The sequence below is a fragment of the Poecilia mexicana genome, unplaced genomic scaffold (genome assembly GCF_051168715.1).
Source record: "Poecilia mexicana isolate PSO_F unplaced genomic scaffold, ASM5116871v1 scaffold_2, whole genome shotgun sequence".
Lineage (NCBI taxonomy): Eukaryota > Metazoa > Chordata > Actinopteri > Cyprinodontiformes > Poeciliidae > Poecilia > Poecilia mexicana.
In genome coordinates, this window is record NW_028263371.1 from 45,104,659 (window position 1) to 45,119,278 (window position 14,620).

General features: G+C 39.1%; 1 protein-coding gene across 1 annotated transcript in view; it reads left to right on the forward strand.

The window, feature by feature from the left end:
- LOC106922753 (DIP2 acetate--CoA ligase A) overlaps positions 1-14,620 on the forward strand; it is an 87,886-nt gene that overhangs the window by 54,369 nt on the left and 18,897 nt on the right. Inside the window, exons 3-7 of the mRNA XM_088001650.1 lie at positions 700-819; positions 922-1,041; positions 4,865-5,128; positions 7,782-7,919; positions 12,682-12,801. Of these exons, the coding sequence (XP_087857776.1) occupies positions 700-819; positions 922-1,041; positions 4,865-5,128; positions 7,782-7,919; positions 12,682-12,801 (762 nt within the window). The remainder of the gene's footprint in view (positions 1-699; positions 820-921; positions 1,042-4,864; positions 5,129-7,781; positions 7,920-12,681; positions 12,802-14,620) is intronic.

Sequence of the window (14,620 nt, forward strand, 5' to 3'; positions counted from 1 at the left end):
TCTACTGTCCTGGCTTGCTTTATGGACCTGTTTCCCTTCGGGAGATGCGGAAAGGCTGTTGTGTGACCGGACTGTCAGAGCGACGGAGGGGCATATGTTAATGTGTGAAGGCATACACCGAATGGCAAACACACAGTGTCAGTCCATAAATGTTTTATGTTTTCAGTGTTGTATCTCATATGTTTAATGCTCATTTGACAAAATCAGAAGTGTACATTTAATTGAATTATGCAATTAGCTCTGCTGTGTGTCTAATGCTGCTCTCTGAGAGTCGCTGACCATGTGGAAATCATTGATCCTTGGTGTTGAAACGGTGGTTTTAGGTTTCACCTCTGATGCTAATTAGTACATATTTAATGTGTGCTCCTTCTTGACACTCTTGGTATCTAATCATCTCCTTTCAGGTACCTCTGTGAAATCTGCTTTTACTTTATTTGGAAAACTTTGGTTTAGTTTTTAAAACTGTAAGAGAGACTAGACTGGTTGAGTCAAATACTTTCAAATTTTCAAATTGATAAATGCACAGAAAGCAGACTAAGTATTAAAGGATTACATTTATATAACAAAAAATAGATCTGGCTGAAAAATAATTAGCACACTCGATTCCATTAAGGGGATATTCAGTAAATTGATTAATGTAACGTTATTCAATTGATGTTTTGTTTCTTTCTGTAAACTTCAGTTCTGTTTTGTCTGCAGGCGTAGATCCATCTTTGCAAATTGACAACAGGATCCAGGCCTCCTCCCAAGTTGTTCTACCAGTTTCCAAACACAACAAGTCCCGGGCTGGCAATGCCCGTGATGAGCGCTTCAGATCTGGTAAGAAAAAAACACACAAACAAAAAAAAGCTCAATCTCTGAAAAATCAAAATGTTGACTGTTTCTTTTCTTCAATCACCTAAAACAAACACCTTTCCATAGATCTGCACACAGAGGCCGTCCAAGCTGCTTTGGCAAAGTACAAAGAGAGGAAAATGCCAATGCCCTCGAAGAGACGATCTGTGTTAGTTCAGTCTTCAGTCGAGGCGTGCACCCCACCTGGTGAGTCTCCTTCTCCACCTTTACCTGCGCTAAAGTGAACTCCTCATGTTTGAGATCTGTGTTCTCGCTGGAGCTTCATCAATCCCATGAGCACTGGAGTGTGGGATGGTGACCCTGATTTGCTCTAGTGATTAATAAAGATGTTGCCAAGCATTTGCCTCTGGAAAGAAAGTGTGTAGTTTGATGAATGTGTTCATTCTTTGTGACGACAAAGGACTCAGTTCTTGACGTCGTGTTCCCAGGCCGACCTTCCCACATGTGCCGCATCACGGAGGCGTTATCAGATTTTTAACTTCGTCTCTCAATGTCGACCTTTTGCCTGCTTTTATAACTATTTGTATTGTGTGGGCTAATTCATTTGAGTTTTCGATATTTTATTTCCTTCTTACATCTTTCTGCTTTCAAGGCCCCGCTTGGCACTTTCATATTTCTTCTAATTCTTCAGTGAACAATTTGTGTTTGATTTGTTAAAAATGTCTCAAACGCTGATGTGCCTTTTATTATTGGTGTATGGGTGGAAGGAGAGGGGGAGAGCTGGAGCATGAAGGCTTAAATTAAAAGAGAGGACATAACAGAGGAACAAATAACCAGACGAAGATCTTCAACAGTGAAAAGAAAGAGTGAATGTCTTCAAAGATTCTTCAACTCTGGAGTTTTTATTGTTCTCCATTGAGGTATGTGGGTTTGATTATAAAATCAAGAGCATACTTTACGACTAAGGTATTCTTGACAAGCTGGACAATACCTCTGAAATCCTCCTGTCCTCTGTGATGGCCATGAGTCTAAGAATTTCAGGAGTAAATTTGCATCAAACAAGGTTGTATGAGTGCTCCCGCCAAGTTTAGTTGTCATAGCAGCCGTGTTCCTATTCATTGGATTCAGTTTATCCTCCTGTGCCCAGATCATAAACAGAAATTGTGGCAACATGTTTAGTTTAAATTAAACATGCATCCATCATAGTGTTGTGTCTGGTTTCACAATTTCAGGTTTTCCCGAAGCTTTGACCCTTCAATATTGATTATGTGTTACCATTTAAGAACTGATGCACAAAGAGGCATTAGAGCAGCATTGGAAGTATTTTTTTAGCCTTCCTTTCATGATAAGAAATTAGTTAATTTATATCAGGACCAAAGGTGACGTCACATCACCATGTGAGAAAACAGGCTCAAATCAAAGTTTTGTTAATCAAAACCGGTTTTGGAGAAAACATATTAGACTTTCTTTAGAATTTTATATTAGCAATTAGCGCAATTAGTATAAAAAGAGCAATCTCTGTGCGCATAGATTTCCAACACAATTCCAGTTCCAGCATGAGGTTATAAAAGAGGTCAGAAGCTCACATGGATAAAACTGAGAAGTTTTGTTGTACTCTATACAACCTTCCTGTTATCTGCTTTATGTCAGTCTCTCTCTCGCTGTCTCACAGCAGGAATAGACAGCTGACACCTCTTCAGATCTTGCAATTGTTTACGTATCAGAAAGCCTCTTTTTCCTCTGACTTTATTTTTAAACAGACCACAGTTTATTCTTTGAAAAGCTGTTATTTCAGCTCTTAAGCAGGAATCGCCAAAATATTATAATTTATTGAAATATTTTTGTTCAATAATCTTTGTTCTTTGTGAACAGTGAAAGTATAAGAAACAGACAGATGAACATAAAAGATTGAAGGTGTTTGATTTACTTCTAGTATAATTTGAGGTTCACAAGAAAACAGTAGAAAGCTCTCTAATGGCCCACCCGCTGTTTGATAAATAAATGTAAATATTTCAGCCCTAATCAATTTTCTCCTCAGTATCTTTCTGACTACATACTGCTGTTGCATCATTGTGCAGCAGCATAACCATCTACAGTGACTCTTTAGAGAAACTTGGATCATTTCAGTTTCTACATCATTTCATTTCCTGTTGCGATGGGAAAAATAGTCGTGCAGATTATCTATATTTCTTAACCAGGTGCATTCAGCTTAAGAAAGATTGAACTTATCATTATAAGGAAACTGAATGTTAATTTTTGCACATATTTTCAGTGATGCTCCCATTTTCTTCGGGTTATGAAGAGGTGCTTCCTCTGGCATTGTTTACCACCAGATAGGAGTTTTACTGTTTTGCTGTTTGTTTGCGGGAAGACATATACCACTGGCGCAATATACGAGGTCTCGGTTGTCGTCTGTTTTACCTCCTTTTTTATTGTATGTACTTATGTCTGCTTCTACAACCCTGTCTACCTGACCCAGACACTTTCTCTCTGTACATAATGTTGTCTCCTGGTGATATATACGCCTTCTTCCTTCAGCCTCCCTCTTTCTACTTTAAATTTATTCCCTGACCCTCTCCTTCCCTCCCTCGCTCGCCTAACTGTGTCAAAGTTACTGGAGAGTGAGAGAGAGCAGAGACGGGCAGAGGGATAACAAACAGAATCATAAATGTGAGATAACCCGCATGAGCCGTGCGATGGTACAGACATTAAATTGGTTCATTCTAATTCCACCTCCTCCGTCCCTCTTCTGACAGCCTCGACAAAACCAAATATCAGCTTAAAGCGAGCAGCAGTGGTTCTTAATAGTGTCTCAGCTGGTGGACTTGTCTTGTTAATATATTCTGTGGGTGATTAGAAAGAATAATCATCTGAAGTCGTTTTAGGAGAAGAAATATCCATCAGGCATGTGCTGATCACACACAGGGTCGAAATCCGTCTTCTAAACCCTTCTGTTCTCTTAATGCCTGCCTCTCGCTCTCTGTGGGTAGTTTTTGTAATTCATTAATGCTTTGTTATGCACAGCATAACAAAGCATTTCGTCTAATATTTTAAGATGTTTGAAGGATTTTTGTATTTGTCTTTAAAACCTGCCCTCGTTTTCACATTGAAAGAGGAATGGCTGGAAAACTCTGGTTTTTCCTTTAAAACTTTTTAAAATCTTTTTTTTTTTTCTATTGCTTAGTCCTTTTGTTGAACTCATGTCTGCAGAACATCAGTCAAAAGAAGCCCTTCTGTTTTTCAATCTATGTGAAAAGCATTTGAAGCAGAGATGTGTTTGGAAGATGAAAATGAATGTATTCATTCTGAATTATCCTGATGTTGCTTTGAAGCTTTTCCTGTTTATTTTTGATGAGACCAACTGTTCACTGTAGCCTCTAAACACAGAAACTGGCTTTGATTTAACTCAACTTATGTTTTTTTTTAAAGCTGAACTTGTATGCCCTCATGTATTTTGTTCATAAATGTATTCTATAGCAAAATAGTATTGGACTGTTCTTCCAGTTTTTTCAATAAGGAAGTAAAGCCCGTACCTAGACACTTGTTTTTTGTGTTAGCTCATCTGAACGGAGGACCAGGAATGGTGCGGCAAGTGTCGGTTGTATGAGCTGCTTTTAAAACAAACAAAATGGCGTCATGAACTGAACTGATCTGTTCCACGCAGCTCAGTGGAAAGAAGATGTGATGTGAAACACCTTCCTGATATCGAACATGAACTGTCTTTACTCAGTGACAACTTTCACACCAAAGATTGTTACCAGGACCTGGCATTGCTCTCAAACAGGAAAAAGATTATTCTTAAATTAGTTTTTTTTTTTTTTTTAAATCAGTGACCTTTACCTACTGTGACCTCTACCCTCTGCACTACACAGAGACCCAATAAATCAAATATTTTTGTATTTTTTATAAACTTTTAACTGAAAGTCATTAGATTCCTGCAAAAAGCCAGTTGGCATCCCATTTCATCTTCCTCCATTTTCCCCTCATGACTGCATGGATGGTGTTTTTTTTCCCTCTTTTTTCTTTCCTGCTCTTCTGACTCGGCTCTGTTTTGACTTCCTCAACGCAGACACCTCCTCAGCGTCAGAAGATGAGGGCTCACTGCGACGGCAGGGACGCCTAGCCACATCCACGCCCTATCAGGGTCACAGCCACCCAGCAGTCGAGCACTGGTTCAACCGGGTCATCCAGGGCTCGTCCACCTCCTCCTCAGCCTCATCCACCTCATCCCACCCAGGAGGCAGATCTGTCACCAACAGCGCCGCTCACGCTGCCCTCAACGCCAACGCCACTGCGACCGCGCTAGCTGACCTCATGGCACACACCCAGCTGGGTCAGTCTCATATCTCAGTGTTTATTTCCGCAGATGCAGCGACACACACATACGGTGATTTGCAAAGTATTGCTTGGACCATAACACATTCAAATTTCAGTGTGTTTTACTGGGATTTTATGCCAACACAAAGCAATGTTTACACAACGGAGACCAAACATTTCTGCCCATTCTTCATTGCAAAACAGCTTGAGTTCAGTCAGGTTAGATTGAGATTGTGATAATCCATCTTCAAGAATTTCAGTTAGATTTTGGTCTGGACTTCAGCTAGGCCACAAACTCATCCTACTGTAAGTCTGGGTGGATTTTTATGTTTGTTGCCCTGCTGGGATGTTGCTACCACTGTGATTCACCATAAAATCAGTGTTTTCGCCACACACGTTTCAGTATGTAGGTCAGAAAGTTGTGAGACTTGCCTGCTTCCAAAAATCCAGATAAAACACACTGAAGTTTGTGGTTGTAACATGAATATAGGAAGGATTATTCATATGTTTGCAAAGCAATGAATGCACAATTGTAAAAGACTTCATTTAAGAAGTCCTTTTAATTGAAGTTTGTTGGGTTAGTCAGCACTTTTTTTAAAAACATGAGAAAGGTAAAAATCTTCATGTTGAGCTACTGTGTGACGGGCTTAAATCACATCTTTCAAATTAGTGACCACTGTCTAACTGTTAGTCATGTGAAGAAGCTCTCTGTCGTATCACAGCCAAATCCAAATCAGCTTGCTCTGGTTGCCATAACAGAGCTGTTTAATGAGATTCACTATATTTATCGCTGTCAGTGTTTCATCACGATCTGGTTTCTTCTGGCCTCGTCTGTGTGTTTGCCGGTGTGACTCTGTGCTCGGCCATGTTCTATCACGATAAAGCCGTCTTCTCCCGCTCAAGGTTGCTTGTGTCATAAAGTAGCCAGAGTGATTGCTGCTGTTTGAAGCTGTAAATAAATTTCCAATGTTAGCGTGCTCCTTCTCCCCCCTTAAATACTCAGTATGTGTATCACTCACCTTTCCACGAGACACTTTCTGCTGATATACCATCACAGGAAGGCAGCAGCTGAAAGTTGTGTTGGATGGAAATGCACAAGAAACAGGATTTGTGGGTTTTAAGGCACATCTCGCAAGAGAAATGCTGATGATGCAGTTGTTTTGGACTCATAACCATCGAGAAACACCATCAATTTATTTTCATTCTTATTTTGTTACACCACAACACTTGGAAAAACAAAAAAAATCTGTTTAATACCTCAGTTCAACCTCAAAACCTTCATTTTTTATTTATTTTGTCAATCCATTTTATTTTGACCTAATTTAGCTACATTTTTAAACTATTTTTCCTGACAAGACCACAAGTTATGTGATTTTTGTGCCGTGGTTGGCCACACGTACATTTAACAGCTGGAGATTTTCTTCTGGAGACCCCTCACTGAGCCAGAAATATGTAGAAGAGACAGAACAAGAGTCTTAATTCCACACTTTGGAAACATGCTTCATTTTAATCAAAATACTAGGCTCATGACTATTTTTCTAAGTGGAAATATAGGTCAGCAGATAAAAGCATTAAGCTGTGACTTATCAGCATGCACTTTTGCCACAGTAAATAGTTCTAAAGACTTGCTGCTATGTTTGGAGGTTGTCTCTTCCCTCCTCATCTTCCACACATTTTTCTCTGCGGTCTGGTGGAAAATACCAACAAGAGGCCTGGAGCCAATCCCGTAGCCACGTGTATTCCCACATGCCACCCCTCTGGATCATCTCTAAGATGTTTCAGGACTGCTGTGCATATGTGGGGGGGGGGGGGGGGGGAAGAGTTTTAAAGATGTAGCACTTACACAGGGATTTGAAACCAGATTACAAACGGTATTTTTAAATTGCCTAGTCTGTACTAATTATTAACATTATCTAGAAACCGTAGCAATTAGTTGTATTAATCATTTTAAATAGATAACATTGGGTTCATATATTGAAGTAAAAGTATGTTGATACTTGCAAAACTTATTGACATTTCTTAACTAGCAATAAGGCTGTAATAATGTCCACGGACATGTGATTTTAGGTATTTTTACCCACTATTTATACCTGACAGGGAAATGTTAATAAAATAAATCAAATCAAATCAAATGTGAAATCTGTGTTAGAACTAAACTAATTGTCCCAAATCTTTATTTCATTTCAATGTAAACGCATCACAAAACATGCTGTTGATCTGTTTGCAGCTCAAAAAAGAAGCAGTTTTATGTTTTGATGCCTTTAATTGATGCATAAAAAAGATTTTTCAAGATTTGATGAAGGAAAAATTGGCCTATTTCAATCTCTGCCTGACAGCTTGGTGCATCACAAATCACCGAGACAAAGAGTTTGTTCAGAAATGAAGGTCCTTTGTTGAGGAAATGTTAAACTTTAATATGTTAAAGAGAGTCATTTGAACACTGAATGTTCATGTTCTTTGTTTTCTGATCAGCCTAAACGTTCAGCTAAACAATCCTTCAATAAAGCTGTCATCCTCTCCTGATCTTCTGAGGAGTCGCATCTTAACATGAATCATCGTTGCAGCCTCTAGGCTCTGCCAAAACACAAATGTGTTAGGACAGAGTGTTTCATGATGACAGCCCAAAATACAGGCTGACCTTTTAACCCCAGACACCCCACTCATCGCAGATAACCACTCAGCACCCCCCGACGTGACGGGGTTGTCCGAGCGCTCCTCGATTCACCTGGAGCGGCCCCAGGTGGGCTCGGTGCGAGGCGTTTCCCGCAGCTACAACCACCATGCCAGCATGATGGAGACCGCAGATGGTGAGTTTCCTCCTCCTCAGCCTCACTCGCACACACAGAGCATCTCCTCCCTGCTGTCTGTCCCTCTGTCCAGCCCTCCACCCGTCGGCTTTTCTGACAGGCACAACTGACCCCGCTAGCTGACCCTCTCAATGTGTCATGGTAACAGCCTCTCCAATCCCTCTGGAAACGTCACAGCAATTTTATCTGCAAATATTGTTACTAATAACTAAGGCGAGGTAATTATGATTATCAGCAGAAGGAAATAATTTCTTTTTAAACAGACAATTAAGGGACTTTGAGCAAAATCTTTGTCAATCGAAACTGAGTCAGTGCTTTAAATAGAAAATTATAATTTGATGCAAGAGTAGCTAATTATTCGTGTTAGTGTTGTATGTACTAATCACTGTTAATGTGCATCTTTTGATGTGCTGCTTAAATAAATAGTACTTTCCACAGCATTCATACTCTTTTAGGTTTTCTACATTTGGTCACTTTTTTTTTCCATCAACTTATTTTATTATCATTTCTTGTACAGCACTATGCTGCAGTTTTAAACCTGTTTTTAAAGTGCTATATGGTGCATTCAGTATTGTTTTAGGTGATAGACCAAAACAGTAGAGTATAATTGTGAAGTGAAAAGAAGTAAAGGATACTGATTTTCTGATCATATTCATATTTTTGTGATTCAAAAACTGAAAAGTGTGGCATGCATTCAGCCCCCCCCTGAGTCATTGTTTTATAGAGTCACTAATCTAGAGACTTAATTTTTTTGCTCATTCTTCTTTGCAGTCAGATTGGACAGAGAACATCTTTGCCAATGAAGTTTCACGTTTTGCCAAATATTCCCAAGTGGATTTAGGTTTTAAATTCTTGAAAACTATGATCCCCCCCACACACACTTTGCAATTCTTCACTAATTGTGATGGTCTATCAAATGAGATCTCATTGAAATGCATTAGTGTTGTGTTTGTAATTTGACAGTGTTAAAACACTCAAGGATTATTAACACTTTCTCAAAGCACTTAAAGGTATAACTCTGTTACAAACAGAGGATGGTGTCTGTCTGTGTAAAACATCTGTGTTTATTAGCAAGCAATGTACATAATGCTGTTGCAGTGTTTTTAGGATTCATATCAATAATATGTAACAAACTGTATCCATCTTAAAAAAAAGCAAGGGGAATTAAAGTAAAACAATGTTTTCTTCAGAAAATGTCAACCCTGTCAAATAGTGAAAATAATGGACCCATCATCCTCCTGTCATTCCTTTCTTCTTTCTGTTAGTCATTCATCAGCATTTTAATAACATGACAACTTATAAACCACAGCACAGAGTCAGCAGAGCCTCACTGTACCGATGCAGACTATCTGCTAACAAATACTAAACATCACTTCACCCACCCGGTGCTCTGCAGTGAAGGTAGCTGTTCAATGAGTGCATTTATAAGACGTATTCATTGCCATGTTTTCTCCTTCTGTTGTTTGCTATCACAGTCTAACCTCTGCGAAGCAGCCAGTAGATTTCTCACACATTCAAGCACAGAAGCTTGGTAGGATTGTTTCACTGACACGTTGATATGTCTCTCCTCCAGGCTGTGAGTGGGGAGGTGACGGATCCCTGACTTTAATCGATGGTATTTATAATTGTTCCTCCAGTTCTGTGGCAGGCTGGTGTTTGAGCACTAAGCTGCTTGTGTATTTGTGCGTGTGTGTGTGTGTGTTTGTGGTTCTGCCTTTGCCTCTGCTGTTAGGTTGCCGCTTTGCTTTGTAAAAGCATTTGAAAAGCTGAAGTGTGGAATACAGTGTGCTCCCTTGACTGTGTTTTTAGCCTCGTCTAACCCAGCTGATTTCTGCAGAAGAAGACAGTGTAAACAGATGTAACTGGTCATCTGACCTTGTGAATATTTAACATATTGGCATTCTGGTTTCTTCGCTCAAAGTGATAAAGCTCAGAGCCATCAGTCTATGTTTCTCACCGCAATGTGTGACACCAGCCGGTTAGCCTGTAGCTCTACAGATGCTTCAGCGAGGGCGGCTGTCAGTCACTGCTTCCATTTTAAAACTCATTCATTAGCCACACGTTGAGTTCAGTCTTTCTGCACTCGTTAGTTGGGGTTTGTAACAAGTCTACATTTAAATAAATCTTTTACCGCAGTAGAACAATTTGAAACTGAAAATGTATTCAGTGGGAAAATGAAATTAAAAACAGATTATATGTGGCACAATTATTGGTAACCAAGCATTTTTTTTTCCAATTATGCTTTAACTTTTAAGTTGACTTTCTAGGAACGTCTTACTTATCAGTAGCTTTTCAGCGGTTCTTTGGTTTAAATATGACATCTGACCAGTTTCTATTGGATGAGGACACATATTTATGTTTCTACTACACACAGTGAGCAGGATGGCAAGGGAGGTAAATAAAATATTTGCAGCTGATCTTCACAGAAAGGCAGAAAAGAACATCCTCTTTGGATCACCAAGTCTCCTCCAGGTGCTGCCTGCATGTCAAATGGTTGTTTGGGAGGGAAACCTTTTTTTTATCCTACCATGCCAAATATAAACATGTGGAGCTTTCTTAATTCTACTGGAACCATTTGTTTTAGACATATGAGACTAATGGTGCGTCATCTTTATGCTCAGAAATTGGATTTTTCTGTTGTCAGTCATAAGTAAAGCTTCTAGAAGTTAAAATGCTGATTAAGAAAGTCTCTGAGTGGTCTCTGGCTCTGGATCCAATGTGGGTCTTGTGGATTTAATAATGTAGTGAAAATTGCAGGTATAAACTGTTTATTAGCACTTTTGACAGTTTGTCTATTTAAACCACTGGTTTAAACTGTTTAAACCAGTGGTGAGTAGCACTCTTCAGATACTTCACATACTACTGAGAGAAATATTGTACATTGTTATGGCACAATCGGCTTATATTGCTGAATATGCTTAGCACTACAACAAATAGCATATCTTTGTGCTTTTCCGACTTGCAACTAGAACAGGCTTAACTTGGGTGTGACGTCATTCGGAGATCAGAGCTCTGACTGGCAGGACAAACTGGGCACACCACAAGCTTGATCTTTTTAGCAATAAATGCTACACAAATGGATTGGCCTGAAACAACAAAGAAAGTGCCTCTTGCCTGTTGTTTGGCATGCCAACAAATCCATATCCATTTTGATCTTATTTTCCTTCCCTCTTTAGTCCAAATGTTTCAAGGACGGATTTGTTTTTTATATGTGTTCAGCTTTCTAGTAGAAAATACTAAAAACAGCTGCGAAATATTCAATATTTTATTAATTTATGCCCTTGGTTTCAATTGGAACCATAATAAACATTTCCAAATTGGAGCAATGCTGCATTTTAATCACAACCTGGGGGCACTGTGGTTTTAGTATAATTATAATCCCTGGCTGAAAATGGTCTACGCATCAAATGCACCTACACAAATCAGACGTCTTCTGTTTGAATATACTGTGAAAACTAGAAAACCTATCTGCACCAACAAATATGGGGAAAATGAAACTATGTATTTATGAGCCATTTTTGTGTCAGAAGTGGTTGGAACAGTCTTGTGGCTCAGACCCGCAGACACGCTCAGGACCTTAAAATATTTCTGACAGATGGAAGTAACACATGTTGGTTTATTTGGGTTTGTTAGCAGCAATTGAAATATAGCAGAACACAGTTGTTATTCCTTAAATGCATCTTTATTATACATTGGGTTTGGTTAGTTTATGCAATAAAAAGTTTCTGTTGAAAGATGTCATATTTTTCTTTACTTTAAGCCAAAACCAGTCCTTGAGGCATAAATCACCAAAGTCATATACAGATTAATTATAGTGCTTTAATAGATGGGTCCTGGTTGGCTTTGATATTAGTGATCAGGGCTCATTAATTGGTGGGATTTATGTCCCGTGAGCATCGGGGCTTCCTAATTGGCCAATCAGGGGCTGCTGACCCCCACACATTAACTCCCAGTACATCTGTGCCCACATAAGGAGGCAGCATCTGTCTTACTCTGGGCTTTTATTATAAGATAGATGCAGCACGCTGCGTACAGCTGTGGCTTTCAGCTCCCTTGGCTGTCTGGAATGTCTAGCAAAACCCCCCTTTTCATAATTTAAGGGTGAAATTAAATGGTGAATGTATTGTCTGATAAATCTAGTCTGAGACCAAGCAGTACTTGAAGAAAATCTAACAGGACATCAGTCCGCATTTGTATTCAGTCTGTTGTCTCTGTGCTTTGCCTGCTCTTGCATCTGATTTTAAAGTGTGGTCATGTATACCATATGAAAAGCATACACGTGTATTTTTTTTATGTACATTCAAACTAATGATCTAATGATTGTGATCTGTTTCTGTGTGTGTAATAAGGACACCTTTATAGACATTTTATAATTTACATGCCACAGAGAGGACATCTGTGTTGCTAGGCAGCAGGAGGTGGCGCGCTGTTTTTACATTTATTTTTCTGTGAGGTTTACTCGTATTTTTAGAGATTCCTGGCTGAATGTTTGACCTCCAGGTGTCGGTTCCTCTTGTTTTGTTGTCATGCTCCAGTGTGACAGCTCATTGTCCTCTAAATTGCACCATACCACCAGGCTGACCTTTCCCCCTATCTATGCTCTTCTCATTGCTTCATCAATCTGCGCATCTACACATCCCACCACTGCAACATCCCTCCTTGTTTTTGTATTTCATGCTCGTTTCCCGTCACATTTCTGCTTTGCCTTGTTTGCGTCTACCCTCGCTTCTTACCTCTCACTCCCTTCAAACTCATTTTATAGGTGTTCCTGTCAACAGTCGTGTCTCCAACAAAATCCAGCAGCTGCTCAATACATTAAAGAGACCAAAGCGTCCACCATTACGTGAATTCTTTGTTGACGACTTCGAGGAGCTTTTAGATGGTAAGATGACCTAAAAGTAATTGTTTTCGCTACTAACCAAATCTTGAGAAACTATTTTTTCCAGCCTATTAATTTGATTCTTGACCTATAATTCTTCGTCAAGTTTTGCATCTCTAGTCCAAATAGTTACCTCACTTAAGGATTTTTTTTTTCCCCATTATGCTTCCCTGAAATTATATCCTTCATATCTTTTAGGAACACTTAATCTCCTGGACTGTTTGTTGTATTCATTCCCACTACCATTCAGAACCAATTACTCTTAGAAGCTTGTTTCTCCTATAATTACTGCTTGCAGAAATACATAAAATGCATAACTACATTAAAAAAAAACTAGTACAGATCATCTAAAAATGCAGCCAAAGTCATGAAAGAGTGATAATATTGTGTTTAACAAATTGGAACATTGGTACATAAAACAATGTCCACAATGGACATGTATGTGGTGGGAGTAAATCAAAGCTCGTGGAGTGAAGATTATGTTATTTCCAGTGAGGAGAGCGAAGTGAAGACACATTTTGGCTTAGACCAGTAGCTTGGAGAGCTAACAAACCAGCACCCTATGGCCTGATTTAAAAGCATTCTGTTGTAAACCCAGTTAAACTGCAATTCAGCACAGAGTTTAGTGACAACTCGTTCCAAAAACTGTAACCTCTTAGCACTAAAATCCAGGTAGCATACAAATATACAAATTCTGGTTCTGACCAGCATTTCTACTATGATCTAAACAGCGATGCATAAGCACATTACTCTTAAAAACTGTCATCTAAATAACTGATATTTTGTAGTCACACTGCAGCTGCCTTAAAACACACTCTTCTTCACAGAAAAGTAGATTTTGCAGCTGAAGCTATCGTGGCAAAAAACAGAAGGAGGATCGTCTTTAGAGAAGAGGGTATTAATTTAATGCTCTCTGGACATCAGCAGATATTTAGTTTTGAATGAGAACACAAAAGGTAAAAACTGCTGTCAAAGAAAGCATATGGTTTTAGGAACCTTATGCTCACAAAGAGCTCCTCTTGGTGGTCAGGCTGTTTGCACCCCGCTCGAGATGAATAGTTGTGGCATGAACCATCTTGTGTCACCCTCCCTCAAGTTTGCATTGTTCCTCCCCTTAAATCCAAGATTTCAGTTGGTTTTTTTTAAATTGTTTTTGTTGGCTGAGGAGGAATCCATCTGTTCCACCTGTTTACTTCCACAGAGCTCTTTCACATTTCCTCCAGAGATTATCTTTTGTGCAAACTTCATTTTTTTTCTGTGTTGCCAATAAGCGAGCGTGGATCCATTCGACATGTTCCTGTCAAGGAAAGAATTACTCCTCTGGTTATCATTAGAGATTTCCAGACGGTGCCATTTCAGACCAAATGTGGTTGTGGCCTTCTGCTTTACTGGCTGTAATAAAAAGGCTCCTTTTGTTAAAATGTGTATTCTTTGATAAAACAAGGGAGATGGCTAATTGTGACTCGTATATGCTTACTTACAATGTTTGTGTGTGTTTTTTTTGGCTATATGATCTTTAAAAATATGAACTGTAGATCAATTTAAAAAACTGGAATTACTGACATATAATGCATAGAATAATCAAGCAATTTGGCAAGTTTGGCTTTCTTTCCTTCACAAAACTTCATTTGGAAGGTTCAGGGTAGCAACAAAAGTACGACTGCTCACAATTGTAGATTCTGGGGTAAATTTCTGTCTTATAAATCTGTTTTATAAGATGACAGGTTACAGGTTTAAGGATGACCTGGGAAAAGTACCCAGATTACTGGAAAAGGTTTCTGAAGTAGTCATGCCTTAAGAATCTCAAAATTGAGCACTTTCA